Consider the following 21,268-nt stretch of genomic DNA (forward strand, 5'->3'; position numbering starts at 1 on the left):
GACATGTTTTATTAAAAAGAATAAATTTGATGCATTTATAAAAAATAAGGCCAAAATGGGATGGGGTGGCGAAGAACTATAGTCTTGCAATTTTTAACTGATTTACATATTTTGTATATAAATATTTTTTCATCAAAAGTTCCAAATCAGGGGTGGGTCCCACACACCACACAAAATATATTAGAGACATTTATATGGATAGCAGGAAGGGAGACAGAGAGCTGAAATTTTCCAGGCACCCAGTGATTGATGGGGGCTGAGGCTCCCCCTGACGCTTTATTGAGTTTCCGATGATTATCTCTCGCCGAGACATTTTTTACAGATGACGGTCGAGCTGTCACAATGGACCATGGGGGAAAAAAACCAACAATAATAACACTTTAATCTTTTTACTGCACTGCTCCCTAGTATCTCAGATTCATCTTCCCTGACGCACGCAGTTCATTATTCTGCCCCTCCCTGGATGGGAAATAAAGGGAAATAAATATATATGTAGACACACTTACCCACGTACATACACACACACCGAGTGTATATAAGAGACCACCCCAGAACCAGAGAGGTGCAGAATTTATTGTTCTTTTTGCAAGTGTTGAGGTTTATTAGTAGAGATGCTGGGTTGACTTGGAATCGGCTATTAATTACAGCATTTTGTATTTGTTTTTTATTGCAAGTTTTTAGCATCTTGAAGAAAAGGCAGAAGAGAGGCAAGCAGGTGTAGAGATGGGGAGCACACAGGGACCAAGTCTGGCCAACTGAGTAGCATGGCTGGCAAAGGGGACAGGCTCCTTCTTCTTATTGTGGCCCTGCCCAGAGGACCCCCAGACCTGGAAGAATCCTGCTCTGGTCAGGATCAGAGTAGGGGCAGGGGGATGGGAGATGGTGAGCCCAGGGTAATTATAGGACAAATCACAGGGCTCTAGATACCAGGGAGGATTAGGAGAGATGGGAAGTGGGGAAGTGTTGGTGGGTCTCTAGCTAACAGTATAACAGATAACAGGTAACAGATTCCTAAGAGTTTGCCCACGTTTAGATTTTGGTTATGTGCAGGTGAGACATGGGCTCTGGAAAGCTCTACCTGAGTCTGTGGTCAGATGAGTGTCTTAGGCCAGAGAGGATGCCACACTGACTGTCTGGGGTCACAGGCAGGGTCAGCAACCTTTCATCTTAAGGTTCCAGGCCAACCTTCCTGCTCTCCCCCTCCTCTTCGTTGGGATGAGAGAAGATGGGCTTGGGGGTCCCTACATGGGAAGGCTGCCCTTGACGTGTCTCCAATAGAGTAAGTGCTAGCCCAGTCTTCTCTTAAATTCATCAAACCTTTCTGAGCTTCTGCTATGTGTCAGGTCTCATCTTACACTATGATAAGGTATAATGAGGCAAACAGGGTCCTGTTCTTAAGGAAAAATCTTCTAGTCTGTGGGCAGGGAGCATGGTGTTTGTGAGAACCATTTTTGAGTGGAGTCTACCCCTCCAGCCATAGACCAGCCTAGATGACCATTTTCTAGGTGAAGGTCAAAGAGATCTGTAAGACATAGGGTCTTTCAAGATCCTCTTTTCTACTTGAAGAGAAGTATTTATGGAACACCTGCAATGCTCAAGAGTGTATGCATGAAACAGTCTGAAAATATAAAAGATTATGTAGGAGAAAATGTTAACTAATTTGATGTGGACTGTGCAATACTAGAAGGCAGAGAGGAGAGGGAGATCAGTGAAAATAAGACTTCCTGAGTTGTAAAGAATGGGTAAAACGTAGATAAACAAAAGGAAGAAATATTGAAGCTGTGGTATCACATGGAGAAGAGAGTAAAAGCCTTGGAGGTTAACAAACTAGCTTGGTTATTGACTGCCACCATGGCCAGAAATAAGCTACATAACCTCTCTAAGTGCCAACTTCTTTTACTAAATAAGAATAATAACAGCCCAGTGTGATTCTCTCAAGGAAGATAGTTGTAAAGTTCCTCACACAGCACCTAGCACATAGTAAGTGCTCAGTAAATGGAGGCCATTATTTTCTTATTACTCTGAGTTTTAAACACACACACATGACTCTTAGTCCTGGGATATTAGCCTTCAGAACTCACCTGTTACCCTCCACTAAGTATAAAATGGGCTCTTTGCAATGAGCCTGACCTGTCCTACAGTGTTACCATAAGAGGTGGTTCTGGCCGTGGTTAGAGTGGCATCAGAAAGAGGAAAGGGGGACTTTACTGGTGGTACAGTAGTTAAGAATCCACCTGCCAATGCAAGAGACATGGGTTCGATCCCTGTTCTGAGAAGATCCTACATGCTATGGAACAACTAAACCTGTGCGCCACAACTGCTGAGCCTGTGCTCTAGAGCCTGTGAGCTGCAACTACTGAGCACATGTGCTTCAGCTGCTGAAGCCCATATACCCTAGAGGCTGTGCCCTGCAACAAGAGAAGCCTGAGCACCGCAAGGAAGAACAGCCACTGCTCGCCGCAGCGAGAGAAAGCCCCCACAGCAGCAAAGACCTAGTGCAACCAAAACTAAATGTGGCAAATAAATACATAGATTTTTTAAAAAGAAGAGGAAAGCGCACAGTAATAAATTTATTACCATGTATTGCACCTTAGTATATGCTGGGCAATGTGCTCGGTTCCTTACACTTTTTAATAGAACAGCTTTATTGAGATTTAATTTACATACCACATAGTTTACTCGTTTAAAGTGTGTAATTCTGTGGTTTATAGTATATTCACAAGAACTGTGCTGCTCTTACCACAATTTTAGAACATTTTTCATTCGCCCCATAAAGAAACCTCATACCCGTTATCAGTCATTCTCCACTACTCTTAACTCTCTCTAGCTCTAGACAACCACTAATCTACTTTCTGTTTCCATAGATTTACAGTTCATATAAATGGAATCATACAATATGTGATCTTTTGTGGCTGAATTCTTTTTGACTTGTTTTCAGGGTTTGCCCATGTTGTAGCATGTATCAATACTTCATTCCTTTTCATAGCTGAATAATATTCTATTGATGGCTATACCACATTTAGTTTTTCCACTTATCAATTGAGAGACATTTTGGTTCTTTTGACTTTTGACTATCATGAATAATGCTGCTGTGAATGTTTTTGTACAAGTTTTGTGTGGACATAGTTTTTAATTTTCTTGGGTGTATATCTAGGATTGCTGGCTCATATAGTTACTCAATACTTAGCCTTTTGAGGAACTACGAGACTGTTTTCCAAAGTTACAGCATCAATTTTACATTCCCATCAGTCATGCAGGAGGGGTCCAGGTTCTCCACGTCCTCAGCAGCACTTATTATTGCCTGTCTTTTTTGCTTTAACCTTTCTAGTGGATGTGATGTGGTGTCTCACGGTTTTGATTTGCATTTCCCTGATGGCTGATGATGTTGAGCATCTTTTCATGTGCTTTTAGGCCATTTGTATATCTTCTTTGGAGAAATACCTTCTCAGGTTCTTTTTCCATTTTTAAATTGGTTTTGCTGTTCAGTCTTGTGAGGTAGGGTGATGATTTCTATCTTGCAGATGAGAAAACAGATTCTCAGAGATGTTAATCTGGTCGAAGTCATACAGTGAGTTTTGCTTACCAGTTTGACTGACTCTGACCTTTATGCTCTTTCTGATACAGTGCTGCCTACTGAGGATTCATGGTAGGATCCTTTCATGGCGGTGGGGAGTTCTCACTAGCAGGAAGGGAGGAGTTAACAGTTTATTTAGAGACATTAGGACCAGGTAGGAGAACCTCTGAAAGTCAACAGGGGAATGTGGATATATTACAGGTTACAGAACAGGGGAGGATATGTTAGTTTGAAAATTACATGTTAGTTTGTACCGTTTCCTAGGTATAGTCATTTCCTGTGCCCCTCACTGTATCACATCATTTCAATATTCACAGCAATACAATTTATAAATATCAGTGCTCCCATTTTATCAGGGAGAAATTTGAAGCTCAGAGGTCTGGAATAATTTTCCAGCATCACCAGGTTTAGAATCCATGTCTTTCCAGCTCAGTATTCTGAACTCTTCCCTTTTAGCGATACTTCGTAAAAGATTCTTTCAGTGTTATTTGCAGCATTTATAAGCTCTTCAGGGCAGGGCCTCTTTATTGCCATGGCTCAGCCCATGGAAAGTATGCAATACTTTGCTGGATAAACAAGGAAACAGACTAGAGTATATGGTACAGGAAGACCTAATTTAAGTTGGATTTTGGCAGGGAGAGGAAATTTGAGTGAGACATTAGAGGTCTCCAGTATCCCAAGACTTGGTGTCTCAGGGGTCTTTGCTTTAACTTTCTACACATGGGATTTGGGAAGAACATTCTGATGCCCAGAAATCCTTGGCTTCTCTAGAGCGGGATCAGGCATTTGGAAATGGGATGGGTCTGGCCAGCCTTGCATCTTTCTTGTGATTATGGTTTCAGTGTGTCTGCCCTCTGATGCCCTCTTGCAACACCTACCATCTTACTTGGGTTTCTCTTACCTTGGACATGGGGTATCTCTTCACGGCTGCTCCAGCAAAGCACAGCCGCTGCTCCTTACCTTGGAAGAGGGATATCTCCTCACTGCCGTCCCTCCTGACCTTGAACTTGAAGTAGCTCCTCTCGGCCCTCCTGCGCCAGCGCGGCCGCCGCTCCTTGGACGTGGGGTTGCTCCTCTCCACCGCTGCCCCTGACCTCGGGCGTGGGGTTGCTCCTCCCGGCTGCTGCCCCTGGCCTCTGGCGGCGGGTAGCTCCTCCGGCCTCCATCCCTGAGAATTAGAATCGGAAGGGCCCTCAGAGATACCCACGTGATTCTCATGCCACTAAAGTTTATGAACCATGGATGTGAGGAAAAACTCTTCACTTTAAAAATAAGGAATCTGGGACATGGAAAGATTGAAATACATAGCAAGTTTTAGTGAAAACCGTTTTTAAATCCAATTCACTTTTCTCCTGGTCTTTTGTTCTTGCTGTTCCTCATGCTGCTTAATTTGTCAACAAAAACTGTTGCCTGCCTATAGCTTTCAGGACAGAGTCCAAACCCCTTTCAGGATCAGGCCTCTGCCTGGGCAACCTCATCTGCGCCCATGGCTCCACCCGCCTTCATTCAGCATTCCAGGTTCATTGGAGGACCAGTTTCTTGTACAGACAGGTAATGCAATTTCACCCACTGTCATTTGCAAACACTACTTCCTTTCCTGGAATGCTCTTCTCTACCTCGTCCTCCAGACAGTTTCTGTCTGGGGAGATTCTTCCCCAAGTCGCCTGACATGTGTCCATCTTTGCTGCCATCAGACTGTGTGCACACATGCCTCTCATAACACTCACTGTGCTGAGGTGCTCAGTGGTGGCATGCTCCAGGGCAGGGGGTGAATGAGGGCACCTCTGTGCTCATGGCTGAAGCTGCGTGAAGTACTGAAGTGATGCTGGGTGGGATACATATAGAAAATGTTATGAACTAGTTTCTGTCATCCATGAGGAAACTGGGGAGTCAGAAGGGAAATTATAACACAAAAAGGTATTACACAAAGTGTTGTAGACAATAAACAAACAAGTGGTAAATAGATACACACGATCAGCTTGACAAGCTTCCAGAGCAGAGCTGAGGGACAGGACCTCCTGGAGGATGAGGCCTTGAATTGGACTTCGAAGAACAGGGAGGGCTTAGAGAGGAAGGAGGGCCATCCAGGCTGGGCAAGAAAATAAAGCCTTGCCTACCCCAGGGACAGTGATCCAGCAAAAGGAGTCCCCCTCTTGACCCATCCCCTGGCTAAAGACAAGCACCAGAGGCAGAGCCAACAGTGCCCTCAGAAGCTGAGGAGGCAGCTTGGTGATGCAGGAAGAGTGAGGATTTAGCAAGGTAGTAGATACACAACACCTCATGGGAAGGAAGCTGAGAGCCCAGAGGCTTCCTCCTGGAGACTCTCCATAAGAACTTAGCTTAGTCCCTGAGCTTCATGCCAGGTGGGCTGATGCTGGGGTATGTGAAGATTGAGCATGTGGGCACTGGCAGAAGCTGTGCAATATGGAAGGTGGAGCCAGGCCGGCTCAGGACCGATTAGCCATCTGAGTTGGGCAGGCCCAACCTTTACCTCTGTCTCCTCTGTTCAATAGAATAGTACTTGACCTCTCTGTCTTAGGCTGACCTGGGGTGAGAGGACAATTGCCTTGAAGCGCTCTCTAAACCCTTAATTGCTGCACAAATCTAAGGGTTCTCCTCATGTTCATCAGGTGAGTCATAATGGTTCCCCCTCATGGAGACATGCTCCTATTTTTAAAAGCACTCCATGGCAGTAGATGACACAAGTTCCTGGGTGTGGCACGTAGAGCCTGAGCTTGAGAAGAGATTGTTAGCTAGGGTTGCCTTTCCTCCACACAACGCAATGATAATAAAGCTTTTGTTACTGGGAGACCACTCATTTTGCCTCACTTAGTTTTTTTCAGAGTCTCCTCCAATAGACTTAGCAATGTGAGGACAAGAACCATGTGTGATTCAGTTTTGTATCCCCAGTGCCAACCCCGGGGGAGGAAGCAGCATTACTAAATGTTTGTGGTAATATTTTTTAAAATCTGTTATCAGATTTGATTCTCATTTATTATTCAAATTATTGCTTATCATGCCATTTTACAGGTAGAAGACCTTAGTAAGTAGCAGAGCTAAGATTCAGGACTGTGTGAGTCCTTTACCTTCGATTACTGTTTCTCACCATGTGAGGCAGTGATTTGGGGGCAGGAGGGCGTTGTCTTGTTCTGTTTTGCAGTTTCAGCAGTGCTGGCTAGTGGCCAGGCTGTAGGGAGGGCTTCGGGGACCCGTTTCACCTCTCCTGACTCCTTGACACTGCTGAGTGCAGGAAATCCTGCTGTGTGTACATCAGCTGCACACCTGCCACGGCTCTCAGGCTGACCCTGGCCACAGCACCCCAGCATAGACTTTGCAGCCTCAGAAGGATGACAAAGTAATGCTGTGTCATTCTCTCTGTGGCCTCAGGGGTGAAGGGACAGGGATGGCTGGTCTGGAGGGGAAGCAGGAGCTTGAGCCCATCTCCCCCTGTGCTGGAGATGGGCTGGTGGATGTCTTTGTTGGGAAGGGGATGGTTCACTGGCTGAGGACCAGCTGTACACACTGGGCCTCAAAAGACCACCGTGGTGGCCAGCTGGTGAGCTGGCCCTGAATGAGTCACTTTAGCTTCTGTGGGTTTGCTTCCGCTTTCTCCATGAGAGCAAGTAAGAATATGAGGGTGTATGCTGCACACACCTCCTCTTTCCCACCTTTAGACACTTTTTTTTTCTGACAGAGATCTAATGATATGGAGGTTTCAGTAAGATCTCCTGGGACAGGGCTTCTAAAACTGGGTGACAAGGGGAAAAGAGCTTACTGCTAAGAACACAAAAGGGTCTAGCTGACCTGGACAGGGTCCTAGTTCCACCACAGACTGGCTGTGGCACCTTGCTCTATTTCAGCTTCCCCATCTGTAAAATGGGGAGAGTGAACTTCCACCTCACAGGGTCATTCTGAAGTAAGTAAGTAAAGGGAATGCTTTACATGTTGTTATGCACTGTTCAGTTCCAGAGTGTTCCATGGAACACCAGTGCTTCAGGGTTTTAACAGGGGGTGGGTAGAGAGGCTGCCAAACGTAAAACTGCTGAATAATAACCAAATTAGAGCTTCTCTGGTGGCTCAGTGGTAAAGAATCTACCTGCCAATGCAGGAGATGTGGGTTTGATCCCTGGGTCAGGGAGATCCCCTAGAGAAGGAAATGGTATCCCACTCTAATGTTCTTGCCTGGGAAATCCCATGGACAGAGGAGCCTGGTGGGCTACAGTCCATGCAGTCACAAAAGACATAGCAACTAAACAACAACACCAAATTAAATAGATGGTTCTTACTCAGAGCTGTGCCTTTTGGGGGGGGAAAGTATATGCAGAAATTGCCAGACCTTTTATTGTAGAGAGAGTACACTTTTGGAAGCACAAGACTAGACAGTAAGGATAATAACTGACAGTGGCTAAGAGGTACTCTTAGGTCCTGTTCCAAGCCCCTTTACTCACAGTGTCTCATTTAATCCTTATGATATCCCATGAGAGAACATGTTAATCATCTCTACTTACAGGTAAAGAAACCTGGCACAGAGAGGTTAAGTAAGTTACCCAAGATTACACAGTCAGTAAAGTGAGAACTGGGACCCAAACACAAGTGATCTGGCTCCAGAGCTCACTTATTTAACAGCTATACTCTCCTTCCTCCATTAAATACTGTTGGCTGGTGGTATTATTATTATTCCAAAACAAGGTAATAGTAGGGCCTTAATTATGTATTATATATGTATTTTCTGATTCAACAAGTGTTTGTCAAGCATATATTTATGGCCAGACACTGGGGGTATAACTGTGGGGAAGACACTCATACTTCCTTTCCTCATTGTGCTTTTGGTCTAGTGGGTAACGTAGGTAATCAGGTGATTGCAATGGAATGGGTAATATATACTGTAATTGGGAGATGCCTGAAATGCTAGGGAATCTCTTGGGAGAAATAACTACCTCAAACTCAGCAAGAATCACTGGAGGAAGTGACTTTTAATCAGAGGCCTGAAAGTGAATTGAAGTTAGTCAACTGAAGGCGAGAGAGAGGGAAATGGTCCAGGCAGTGGAATAGTGTTTGCAAAAGCTCAGAAGCTAGAAAGAGCTTTAGGAAGGGGATGGTGAGACCTCAGAGGGGAGCAGGGGCTCTCTTCATGGACATTCCATATTAGCTGGGCTGTGACACTGCCACTATGCTGATGTTTGTCCCTGAACCAAATAGCCCAGCTGTGCCCTTTGAGCTCTTGTGCTTTTTATGGTAAGCATCCCATGTATAACTCTGTCTCACACTTATGATTTGTCCATTCAGTGGTCTGATTCCTGCATCACATGTTAACTTCTTAGAATCAAGAAGGGTGTCGTGTTCATTAGTATATCTCCAGAAGCTTCCACCATGCATGGTGTTCATTGAGGATACATTTTGAATGGATGCTATCTTTTCTTTGTAAAATGGGTTATCCCCTTCCTGCTTTCTTGAACCAACTGTCACCTTTCCTCATGTCCGTCATTGTAGCTAGCAGTTAATGTCCTGAGTGGCAGTTCAGTGGTGCCTGCTGGCTCTGGGTGCTGTGTTCTCTGGCTTCCTCTTTCAGGTTTGTGTTGTACTGTTATTTTCCCGCCCTGCCTGGTGACCTCTGGACTGTAATCCGCATACTTGATTCTGAAACCTTCTTCCCAGCCTTCTAATCTGCAGTAGGCTGGAAACAAAATCCCTTACCATGATTTGATAAGACTGTTCTCAACTAAGAGTTTGAGTTAATCTTTGAGTTAGGTCCTGCATGAGAAACATGCAGATACCATTGCACATTGAACATATATATTAGCTCATCAGAGGCCTTCTTCCTGTTTACCCTACTCCAGTAAAGGTCAGGTAACACTCCAGGGGTGAGGGTCATCAGTTGGGAGAGCCTCTGACTGGTGCAGAAGAGCAGATGGACCACTGATTCACCAGACCAGAGGAAAGTGTGGTCTGTTCTCCAGTTACACACTCCAACAACTTCATTTTGACCAAACATTTGAAATACTACCACCTAAGCCATCTTATCTGGGTGTTATCTACAAACCTCAGGCCGATCTCTGTTAGGGCAGGTTCCCTAGAGAGTCTGCTGGCACCTTCACTTGAGCAGGGAAAGAAGAGAGAGTGTAAACCAAGGCTAGGACCAGAACATCTGGGCTCTGATTCCTTCATTTGCAAAATGAGGGTGAAAGCATGATGTGATGGGGAAATAGCATGAGGACTCAGATTAGACCTGGGCTCTGATCCTCATGCAACCACTTATTAGCTGTATGACCTCTGTACTTTAGCTTTCTCATCTATAAAATGAGAATTATAATGCCTGTTTTCCTGGTGGCTCAGTCAGTAAAGAATCCGCCTGCAGTGCAGGAGACCCAGGTTCAATCCCTGGATTGGGAAGATCCCCTGGAGAAGAAAATGGCAACCCACTCCAGTATTCTTCTCTGGAGAATCCCATGGACAGAGGAGCCTGGCGGGCTACAGTCCATGGGGTCATAAGGAGTCAAACATGATTGAGGGCTAAGCAACAAGCACTGTATAAAGTAGTTAGGGGAATTATATAGATTGTGTGAAGTGACCGTGTCAGCCAAAGAGCAGAGAAGGTCAGTTGTTGTTGTTCAGTTGTTCATTTGTGTCCAGCTCTTTGTGACCCCATGGACTGCAGCACGCCAGGTTTCTCTGTCCTTCACCATCTTCTGGACCTTGCTCAAACTCCTGTCCATTAAATCGGTGATGCCATCCAACCATCTCATCCTCTGTCATCCCCTTCTCCTGCCTTCAATTTTTCCCAGCATCAGTGTCTTTTCTAATGAGTAAGCTCTTTGCATCAGGTGACCAAAGTATTGGAGCTTCAGCATCAGTCCTTCCAATGAATATTCAGGATTGATTTCCTTTAGGATTGAGTAGTTTGATATCTTTGCAGTCCAAGAGATTCTCAGGAGTCTTCTCCAACACCACGGTTCAAAGGCATCAATTCCTTGGCACTCAGCCTTCTTTATGGTCCAACTCTCATATCCATATGTGACTACTGGAAAAATCATAACTTTAACTAGATGGACCTTTGTTGGTGAAGTAATGTCTCTGCTTTTTAATACACTGTGTAGGTTTGTCGTCACTTTTCTTCCAAGGAGCAAGCATCTTTTAATTTCATGGCTGTGGTCACCATCTGCAGTGATTTTGGAGCCCAAGAAAATAGTCTGTGACTGTTTCCATTGTTTCCTATCTGTTTGCCATGAAGTGATCTAGGTGATATCTCTAGGTTTAGGAAGAATCATGACAGTCTTCTGGCTTTGAGTGACTTTTCAATAGGAAGTTCAGTTTTGTAGGAGGAGGAAATGCATAAACTCCATTCCAAGACATCTTGGGAAAGAATGGCTTAAGAGTTGTCTGGTGCTTTTGACTACACAGGCAAGGTTCTCTCTTGACTGAATTACATGTGTTTATCCAGTAGGAGGTAGGAGGAGCCTGCCCTCTGCAGGCCCTGTGCAGTGGACTCAGGGAGGAGCAGGTACAAGTAGGTAGGATCCAAATTCCACCTCCAGTGAACTAAGCTCAGGAAGGAACATAAGGCAAGTACTCTGACAATTTCTACATGAGGCAGAAAGAAACCCCATCACCTTCGCAGGATAGATATTATTCTATACGGTCTTAGTTCCTAAGGAAAGGCCCCAGAATTTAGGTAGCCTTCCAAATATTGTCCATACTGGGACTGTTGAGGACAGCAAGCATAAGTCATGACTACCCCGATGAACAGGGACGTGTGTGATCACTAACCCAGAGGGTCCTGTAAAGTGAGGCAACTGGTTTTAGGTTCTTTTGTATCAATTTAGAGAGAGACAGAGTCACTAATAATAATACTTGAGTGAGCCTAGGGGTTTTTGGTTCTTTGACACATGCAATACTTGTTCCCTTAGCCTTCAAAAAATGCTCACAGTACATTTATTAAGGGAAAAAAAAGCAGATTACAAAATTGCAATATAGTAAATTACAAATTTGTATGATATACATGTAGGATATATATGCAGGTATCTTCTACATATACCAGAATATTAAATGCCATTTCTCAAGTTGCTGAGATAATCATGCTTTTTCTCCTTTATACTTTCTTGTAGTTTCAAATTCTTAATGGCTTTTATAAATTTAAAAATCCTTTACAAAATATTAAATATTAGATTGTAAACATCTTCAGAGCACAGAGGAGGCATGTTACTGTTCTGCTAAGAACAGCCTCTGTCTGCCTCCTGACTTTTCCTCTGTCTTGCCCTTGCCTGCTTTTCTTCACCCTTCAAGACTCTCATCTTTTGAGATCCTTTCTTCATGCCCAAATTGAGCTAAGCTCCCTTCTGGCTTTTTATATCATCCTGTTATATAATAGCATTTATCTCAGGCAATACTGTAAACATCAGTTTATTGTCTGCCTCCTTTGTCAGGTTAGGTCAGGGACCATATCTGATTCATTTCTATGTCCCCAAACGAATCCTGTCACATAATAGATGTCAGTAAACCTTTGTGGAATTAACCGGGCTCTGTTTTACTTCCTTTTTCCCAGCACAGATGGCCAGGCACATAGTAGGTGCCATCATTTGTTTAGTAAGGAAGTAGATGAGTGAATGAAGGAATAAAAATGCCAAGAGGAAGAAAGTAAGATTGGTGGCTCTTGGCATTTGTTGCTAATGAAAGGGTTTGTGTTGCTGTCCCCCTAGTCCTGGTCACCCGAGAGGATGACTTCAACAACCGGCTGAACAACCGCGCCAGCTTCAAGGGTTGCACAGCCCTACACTATGCTGTCCTCGCTGATGACTACCGGACCGTCAAGGAGCTGCTTGATGGAGGTGAGAGCATGGGTGAGTGGGGCGGAGGGCTTGGTTGTCAGGAAGTGTGAACTTAGCCGCCTCTCTCCTCCAGAAATGCCAAGCTTCCCCAAAGCCTTACTGCCCCCCAGAGCTGGAAAGCCTCAAAGGTGCTGGTACTCTGTGACAGTGGCCACGTGCATGTGGGATTCAGCCTCATGTGGCTGGAGTGTGTGCTTCACCTACAGTTGTGTGGTGTACCATGCCACCCTTCCTGAACATTCATGCTCTGAGTTTTGCTAGTTGCATCCCCCAGTAGTATCCTCTCTTCTACCCCGTGTCCTCCAGAGCAGGACTTGTGGACCAAGGGGGGAGAGCCTTCAAATCTCTACTAACCCCAGACTCAAAAGACATCCACCTTGATCCCCCCCCGCCTACCACCACCACCCTAGTCTAAATCAGGCCTCTTCCATTACTCTGGTTCATTGCACCCTATTCTTTTTCCATGGTTGCACTTGTTGCAATCTTGAATTTTGTGTGTGTGTTCAGTAGCCTGTTCCCTAACTTGACTCTGAGCTCCCTGAGGGCGAGAACTATGGCTGATTCATTCTAGCGCCTGACACACAGTAAACATTCAATAAATTTTCATCAAATGTTTGACTGCCCTTCTTTTGGAGAGCACTGATGTATTGGAGGGATAATACATACCATCCCCATACTCAGGCTGGTCTGGTCCTGTCCAGATCTGGTACCTGCTAGAGGCCTCCCAGGCAGTCACTTGCCCTCATCTTACTCGAGCCTCTCCTTGGGAGAGTGAGGAGAGCATCCTGCCGGGATGCATGGTGCCCAGGCGCCTGAGTTGGTATGGCACTATGGCACTGACTTCCTGTTCATGCCCTCACTGCACTTCTTGAAGGTTTAAGGACCCTCTCTTGGGCCTGGACACCAAGGCATTCCTTGTCATTGGTCATTCTTCATAGAACCTGGGAGCTCGAAGAATCTTTGGAAGTCCTCCAGTTTACCTGATTGCCCGCCCTCTCTCCTCTTGGCAGAAACCTCTCCAGCAGCCAGCTGGCTGGTCTTTCTTTGGATTCTCTCAGAGACTGAGGGAACCCTCCTTCTTCCCTGGGAGCCCATTCCATTTTAATTCTGCTGTGACTGGTTTAAATAGATTCTTTTAAGTAGGTGTGATTTTCTTCTCTGTATCTTCTGCCAGCTGTCCTCTGCAGTCAATCACTATTTCAAAACCCCGTCTTCAAAGAAAGTACTTTCAGCCCCAGAATCTTTGCCTCTCTAGCCCAGTGTCCCCATATCATCTTCTGGTGTTTGTGATTGGACTGGAAGGGTTTCCCAGTAACCCTCAAGTCCCTCCACCTTCCATCTGCCACAGTCACACTGACTTAAGACCCAGGCCTGGCCCACGGCCCCAGCCTACAAGGGACCTGCCCCCGTGCAGCCAGTGTGCACCTTGGTCTGGGAATGCACACTGCAAGGGGCAGCGCTGCTCACGGATATGGCGACAGCATCTAGGATGACTGGTGCTTTTGGAGCAAGAACTCACTGTTTACAGGAGCAGAGACTTAGAAAACGTCCCCAAGCAACATGCTACTCACTTTGTCCTTTGGAAAGCTCTCCAATGAGAGACATTTGTAGCTAAGAATTAGAACGTTCACTATGGGGCTTCTCTCTGCTGTGCCTTAAAATCAATCAATACCCCCAGCTATTGTCCACTGGTTTACATTCTCCACTTCCCATCAGCCCCTAAATGGACAAGGAACTCATTCTACAAAGAGTCCCTCTCCCCAGCCTTGCAGATCGAACACCTTTAAAATGAAGAAGCCTGGCCTTTTATGAAACACCCCACCCTTACCCCCCAGGCCAAGGCTGGCCATTTGAGCCGTTCCAGGGCCTTGGTTCCTGCCTGTTGACTTGGAACAGATGCCCTTAGCCCCCACCTTTACACTTCACCCACCTGCCTTTTTACCCAGAATCCATTTATACCCCCTGCCCTAGCCTCCCAGCCTCAAGGGCCAAAACCATTAACCCACTGATTTCTCCCTTTCCGACCTAAACAAGTGGCCATCCCTCAGGGCCTGCAGGCTTGCCAACTTCTGACCTCCCTCCCCCCTTGACCTCTCTTGGTCTGCTTGTGTGTGTGACCAGCCAACCGAGAGGCAGGATCCTGTTCCCTTGTCCTAGGGGCTCTTGCCAGTAACATTTCCAAAGTTTCTGACCTCAGCTGACCTCCAGAAGGTTTCAGGGAGGGCAGCCCCTGATTTCCTGACTGTCCACCTCTTTCAGCCTGTATTTGCCACTGGCTTTGCTGCAGCACCTTAGAGACTTTCTCTGTGAGACCCAAAGCAGTCCTAGACATGGGGCCAGCCTGTGCTCATGGGATCCACACACAACTCTTCTCCTTAAAATTGCTTAGTCCACAAGGATTTAGGGCCCCCAGATCTTAGAGGGTTGGAGCTAGAGGGGGCAGCCGCACTCGCCCACTGATCAGCAGTCCCTACATGAGAGCTGGGGGAGGTCCAGGCAGCAGCAGCAGTAGTCTGGTGATGTGGGAGGTTCTCTGACCCCTTAAGAGGCAGCATTGAGTAATAAACGGGCTTTAGAGTCAGGGCAGCCTGGGTTTGAATCCCAGCTCCGCCACCTACTAGCTCTGTTGGCTTAGACATGTTACTTTATCTCTCTAAGCCTCAGTTTTCTTGTCTGTAAAATAACAGCTGGGAGGGGCTTTCCTGGTGGTCCATTGGTTAAGAATCTGCCTTGCAATGCAGGGGACATGGGTTTGATCCCTAGGTCAGGAATATCCCATGTACTGCAGAGCAGCTAAGCCCATGCACCACAACTGCTTAACCAGCACTCTAGAGCCTCTGAGCTGCAACCACTGAAGCCCACATGCCTAGAGCGCATACTCTACGAGAGAAGCCACTGTGGTGAGAAGCCCCCACACTGCAGCAAATAGTAGCCCCCGCCCACCACAGTTAGAGCAAGCCTGCGTGCAGCAGTGAAGACCCACCACAGCCAAATAAATAAATTACATCTGGGAAGTATCACAGGGATTAGTGGGCGTGAGGATTAGTGATGACATCTGTAAAGGTCCCAAGTACAGATAGGTTCTCCATGATTGTGTAAAGAAATCAAATGCTCACCCTGGCAGCTATAATCCCATTCCTTCCCCATGAAATCTGTATTCCTATCTAAGACTTCTTAATTCTGTTTCTGCTTACAGCTTTTCCACCCTGCCCCAAACACCATCATGTTCCCTCTCTTCTCAGCTAGATCCTCTAAGGAAGCCTCTCCAGGTGGTCTGGTCTGCTCCGACAGTGCCGCCTCTGAACACTTCACTGTTGGGATGGGTGCTTAGCACAGAAAGGCCGCTTCGTCTTCAGGAGGCCCCATAACATAGTGAGAAGAACACAAAATTAGGGATCAGACAGACTTGGGTTTAAATCTCAGTTCTGTAGTGTGACTCTGGGTAAGCCAGTTGTCACCTTTGACCTCAGGGCACCCTAAGGTGGATCTGGCAAACTGTCCTGAGAGAGGCGCAGACTGGTGGAGGAGACAGATATGGAAACAGGCAGTGACAGCAGGTGAGTGCCCCAGCAGGGTTCTGGGCAAAGGGCTCTGGGAAGACCAAGGAGGTAATACCTGCTTCTGCCTGCTGAGCAGGGAGGTAGGGTCAGTTGCAGAAGGCTTCCCAGAGGATGGCTTGCTTCAGCCTTGTCGGGGAGGTCAGTGAGAGTGCCAGACGGATTTGTGTGCAAGAGTTCTGAGTCCAGTGCCAGCTTTCTACCCTCAGCCTCCACAGAAAAGTGGATTCACTGGCTTCTGTGGTTTTCCTCTCAAAAAATGCTGCTTCTTCGTGGGTCACTGTCTTATGAGCAGAAAGGCCTGCTTCAGCACTTGACTGCCACGTACAGGAAAAGGTTAGAGGAAGGAAGGAAATGCAGGACTGAAAAGACAAGTAATTTGAGAAGCTGGGGAGCCTCCTTCCTCAAGCCGCTGGAGTTGACTCGTCCCTGTGGTTCCAAGGCCGTTAAGGTGCTTTTACAGCTTTTCCTCCCAGGAATGTGATCCCACTTTCACAGATCCATTTTCTTAAAATGTATCTCTTACCATGCAGCCTTTCTCATCCAGGGTTCCTCTGGAAAATTAAACTCTAATGCTCTCAGGCATCTGTTATACACAGGGTTATTAATTTCTCTCCTATCTGAAGTGGTACAAGTTATGTGCTGTTCCCGAGAGAATTGGAAAAATCATTACTCAAATAATTTCCCAATTGCGGTTTAGAGGAGAAACCCCAGATGAGAAAGGCTGCAAGGAAGGAGCACAAACTGTGGAGTCAGGATCTGAATACCACCCTGCCACTTAATAGCCATGTGTCCTGGGGAAGCTGTGACCGCTCTGAAGTTCTCTTTCCTCATCTGGAATAAGAGTGTGCCACCTACCCTCTAAGGTTTTGTCAGGATTGGGCATGTGTAGGTTCCACAGAGTAGGCACTCTACATATAATGTGTTACTAACTTCAAAACACCCAGTACTTGCATATTTTTTCTAAAGGGACCTACCCATCCTAATTTGCTAGCCTGGTCTTAGAGCTGTTCTAGTCTGGCCCTCACTTAACTGGCTTTCCCCACTGCTGCCCTAGTGGCTCCAGTTACATCGTCATAACGTCTGTTCCATGTTCCCACCTCAGTGCCTTTACCCTTGCAGTTCTTCCTGCCTCTCATTTCCCTTCAAGACTGTTTCTCAGCCCAGTGGAATGGTTTCTACCAGCCAGTACCCAGCTCTCATGCTGCCTGCCTTCTGAGGTCTGCCCTGTTCCCTGGGATTCGGGCCCAGCCCCCCTCTACTGCACTGAGGTTGGCTGAGGACGAAGACTGTGTGTTACTTCCCCTGCCTTCTTTGCCACAGCGCCCCGCCCATAGTTCAATACCTATTTGGATGCGCCGGAACCTCCAACACCACTGTAGATTGGATACCACTGGAGATGTGGTGTCTTTGACTCCTGGGCCGCTTGCTTTAGTGTCATAATATATCTGACTTTCTAGAGCTTCACCTGTGAAGCTGTCTTAGCCACAGTGCCCCTCCCCTGCCTTTTCAGCCACCAGTGTGCGTCACCTCAGAAATGCCGGGCCTTCTGACACCTGGTAATACTTTGCCCAGTGCTTCCCTTAGCCTCTTTCCTACTTACTTTCTTGGCTCTTCCTTGTCCCTCTGTCCAAGTATAGGGCTCATTTGTTAGTGTTAACCAGCCATCCTTAAATTCCCACCATCACTGCCTGAGGCAAGGAACCTTTCCAGTGCTGGTATCTTCCCTTTAACAGCCTGTTAGTTTGTTGTCCAGGCTAAAAACTTAAAGCTCTGTTTCTTGTTCCACTTCAGTGTCTGCCCATCTGGCTGCGCTGCCAGATGTGGAAGGGATTGGTTTTGCCTCAGGCTGTGCTCTCTGGAAATGTCATCCTCTGATTCTTGCCAGCAATACAGGGAAGGGGAATGAGCCCTGGGCTGAAGATCAGATGTTCTGGCTCTGCCACCAGCAAAGCCTCTCTCCTTTAGGCAAGTCCTTTCTCCTTCATAGTAAAATAGATTAGGGTAGCTGATTGCAAGGACCCCTTCCAGCTCCCTGGGCGAGTCTTCTCGTTCATTTTTCAATTAACGGAGCATCTCTCCTGTCACAGGCCTCTCCTGCAGCACCTGGGAAGTAAAGATGATCCAGACATGGTCTTTGCCCTTAAGGAGCTCATAGGTCGGTGAGGAAATCAGACATTTTAGCCAAAAATTGCCATCTGGTGTATTAATGGAGATGTATAGAAGGTGCTAGTGGAACACAAAGAAAAGACCATTTAAATCTCTGAAGAGAGCAGGGAGAGCATGCTATAGGAGATGGAGTTTACATGAAGTCTTAAGGGATGAGTGTGAGTTTACCAGGTGGAGGGAGGAAGGCGCAGAGGGACCAGCATGTTCAGAGGTATGAAGTAGGAAGCAGCATGCTGAATTCAGAAGACCTGAATTTGTAGGGTGTGGATTGAAGAATGGAAAGCAAGAGCCAGTAATGAAGGCCTGTAACATAAGATATGCTAAGGAAATAGAACTTTTCCTCCAATGGGAAAGTTCAAAATAGACAAACCACCCCATGTAAGAAGTCAATTTGGCAGTTACCCTCAAGAGGGCAGATAGTGATTGGGGAAGGACACACAGGGACTGCAGAAGTGTTTAATGTTCTGCCTGTTTATCTAGATACTGGTTATACATCCACCTTGGGAAAATTCTTTGACCTGTATCCTTCTGTACTTTTTCTACTTTTGTGTATATACATTAGACTTGAAAGAAAGGTTAGAGAAAAATAGGGGAAGAAATTGATTAAGAGGAGCAGGGTTGAAGAAAGGAAAATTATCTCATTTGAAAGCTATATTAGGGACTTCCTTGGTGGTCCAGTGGCTAAGACTCCATGCCCCCAATGCAGGGGGCCCAGGTTTGATCCCTGGTCAGGGAACTTGAACCCACATGTTGCAACTAAGTGTTCATATGCCATAACTAAAGATGGCCTGTGCCGGGACCTGACACAGCCAAATAAGCACAGAGTGGTTTTTTTTTTTTTTCCCCCAAGCTATTTTAATTGTCTAGATGGGGCCTAAAGCAAGGTAGTTGCAGTAGGAGAAGAGACTGATCCCAGAAAGATTTAGGAGTTGGATCAGATGGTGAGAGAAAAGGAGCAGTCAAGATTGGTCCAGATTCTGGACCAGATGGCCGGTAGATGGTATGTGCTTGTGCTGAGGTAAGGAATACTGGAAGGAGGTATGGGTGGAATTGAGGTGCAGAGGAATGACTAGTTCTGCTTTGAACATTTTCCTCCTCCCTCCCTCACACTTTCAGATTGTACGGTCCAGTGTTCTAACTATTCCCTTGCTTCTTTCTTTCTTCCTTTGTACTCAATTTGATGAAACACTAACCCTGCTTAAACCCAATTTCTTTTTACTTCATTCTGTATCTGAAGAGCTGAATATTGCTTCAGGGGAGAAAAAAAATCATACAACCATGCTAACTGGACTCACTTTACATTTATGTTCATGAATTTCAGACACTCAATACTGCCAACCACCCCACTATACTTCTTGAGTAAAATCACAGTCTTGTTCTGGACTAAGACAACTTTCATATACCTTCTTTCTCCTCAGACGTCCAGCAGTCTCCTTCTCTGACTCCCAAACTAATGATCTACCTCACACTTCATAGAGAAAGTGAATTGCAGTCATAAGAGAACTACCTTACCATCCCACCGTCTCTTCACGAGCCTCCCTGCCTCTATACTCCTGTATGCTGCCATCCTACCTCTACAATGGAAGATGTTCCTAAGTTCAGCTCTGCTTTCAGCTCAGGCTTCTATTTCCATTTGCTTTCTCAATTACTTCATTCCTCCAGTGATCCCATCTTTCCTGCATTGTCTGTTTTCTCCTCTCTGCTAGCTCGTTCCCATCATCATGAAAACATGCCTTAATATCACCCATCTTAAACAACAAAGCAAACTAAAAACTTCCTTGACCCCCAAATCTACCTCCATCTGCTACCTCATTTCTCTGCATCCCTTCATGGTTAAAAGTCCTCAAAAAAAATGATTGCTAACCACGGAATTCACTTGCCTGGCTCCAGCTCTTTCCTCAGTCTCAGTGTCGCCATGGCCAAAATATACTTCTATTTTTCCCCCAAAATTGATATTCCCCAGGTCTTCCCCATCTCAGTAAATGATACGATCATCTGTCTAGTCTTCAGGCCACAAATTTTGGAGTCATGTTTGAGCTCTCTTTCTCATTCACACTACCTGCAGGTCCTTCAGGAAGCCTTGTCACCTGTGCCTCTCATCTGGAACCATCCCCTTTCTGCCATTCCCGTTGCTGTAACTCCAGCCCCAGCGCAGGACGACCCAGTTCTCCTGGATAGTCACCACAGTTTCCTAACTAGTCTCACCGTTTCCACTTTTGTCTCCCTGAATCCATTTTCCACATAACTGCCAGGAGAATCTTCTTAAAGTGTAAACCCTGTCTTTCTGCTGTTTAAAATCTTCCGTTGGCATACCAGTGAAACCAGCATAAAATCCAGATTCCTTACCAAATCCTGCAAGGCTCTACATAGTCTAGACCCTTGCCGCCTTCTGTGACCTCACCTCTAGTCACTCCCTCACCCACGGTGTTCACTCTTCTCCCGTGACATAGGCCTTCTTTCATCCCTCAGCCACACTGAGCTCCTTCCCATCTCGGGGTCTCTATACCAGCCTCTCCCAGTGATGGGAACACTCTCCCCTTGAGAATTCAGGTCTCAACTCACATTCCCTTCCTCAGAGACCTTCTTGGCCACCATAGTAAAATAGCCCCTCCAGTCACTTTGCATCATATTACCTTATTTTATATTCTTTGTGGTACTTATCAGTCCCTGAAGTGATGTTTGTTGGTATGTTTATCATCAGCCTCTCCCCACTACTAGGATGAAAGCCTTATAATCACAGAGACCTTGTCTCTTTATTTTACTGCCATATTCACAGTTCTTAGGGAAAAAAACCTCACAGCTGGCAGATGGTAGGTAAGTAATAAATAGCTGTTGACCGGCTGGGGGACCTGTGGGACACTCTTGTAGAGATGTGTAGTGGGCAGTTGGACAAATGAGTCTGAAGCTCAGGAGAGAAAGGACTATAAGTTGAATATGAAGATTTGAGAGTTGTCAGTCTCTTGAGGGTGGTGGAAGCTGAGTTGTCCGTGAAGAGTTATAGAGCTAAAGAAGCCCAAGAACACAACTGAGAGAGCCTACATTTCAGGTGTGAGCACATAAGAAGAGGAGCCAGTGCAAGAGATTCAAGGAAACGGGAGAAAGGAGAAGCAGAAGAGAGCTGGGGAGGGGTTGCAGTGATGCTCAAA

The 21,268-nt window shown here is 46.1% G+C and overlaps 1 protein-coding gene across 3 annotated transcripts in view; it reads left to right on the forward strand.

The window, feature by feature from the left end:
* The window catches only part of CLPB (ClpB homolog, mitochondrial AAA ATPase chaperonin), a 143,060-nt gene that overhangs the window by 61,308 nt on the left and 60,484 nt on the right, over positions 1–21,268 (forward strand). For all 3 annotated transcript variants that reach the window (XM_013969731.2, XM_013969732.2, XM_018059407.1), the window contains one exon: positions 12,268–12,396. In XM_013969731.2, coding sequence (XP_013825185.2) covers positions 12,268–12,396 — 129 coding nt within the window. The remainder of the gene's footprint in view (positions 1–12,267; positions 12,397–21,268) is intronic.

This window comes from Capra hircus, chromosome 15, assembly GCF_001704415.2.
Source record: "Capra hircus breed San Clemente chromosome 15, ASM170441v1, whole genome shotgun sequence".
In the NCBI taxonomy this organism is placed as follows: domain Eukaryota; kingdom Metazoa; phylum Chordata; class Mammalia; order Artiodactyla; family Bovidae; genus Capra; species Capra hircus.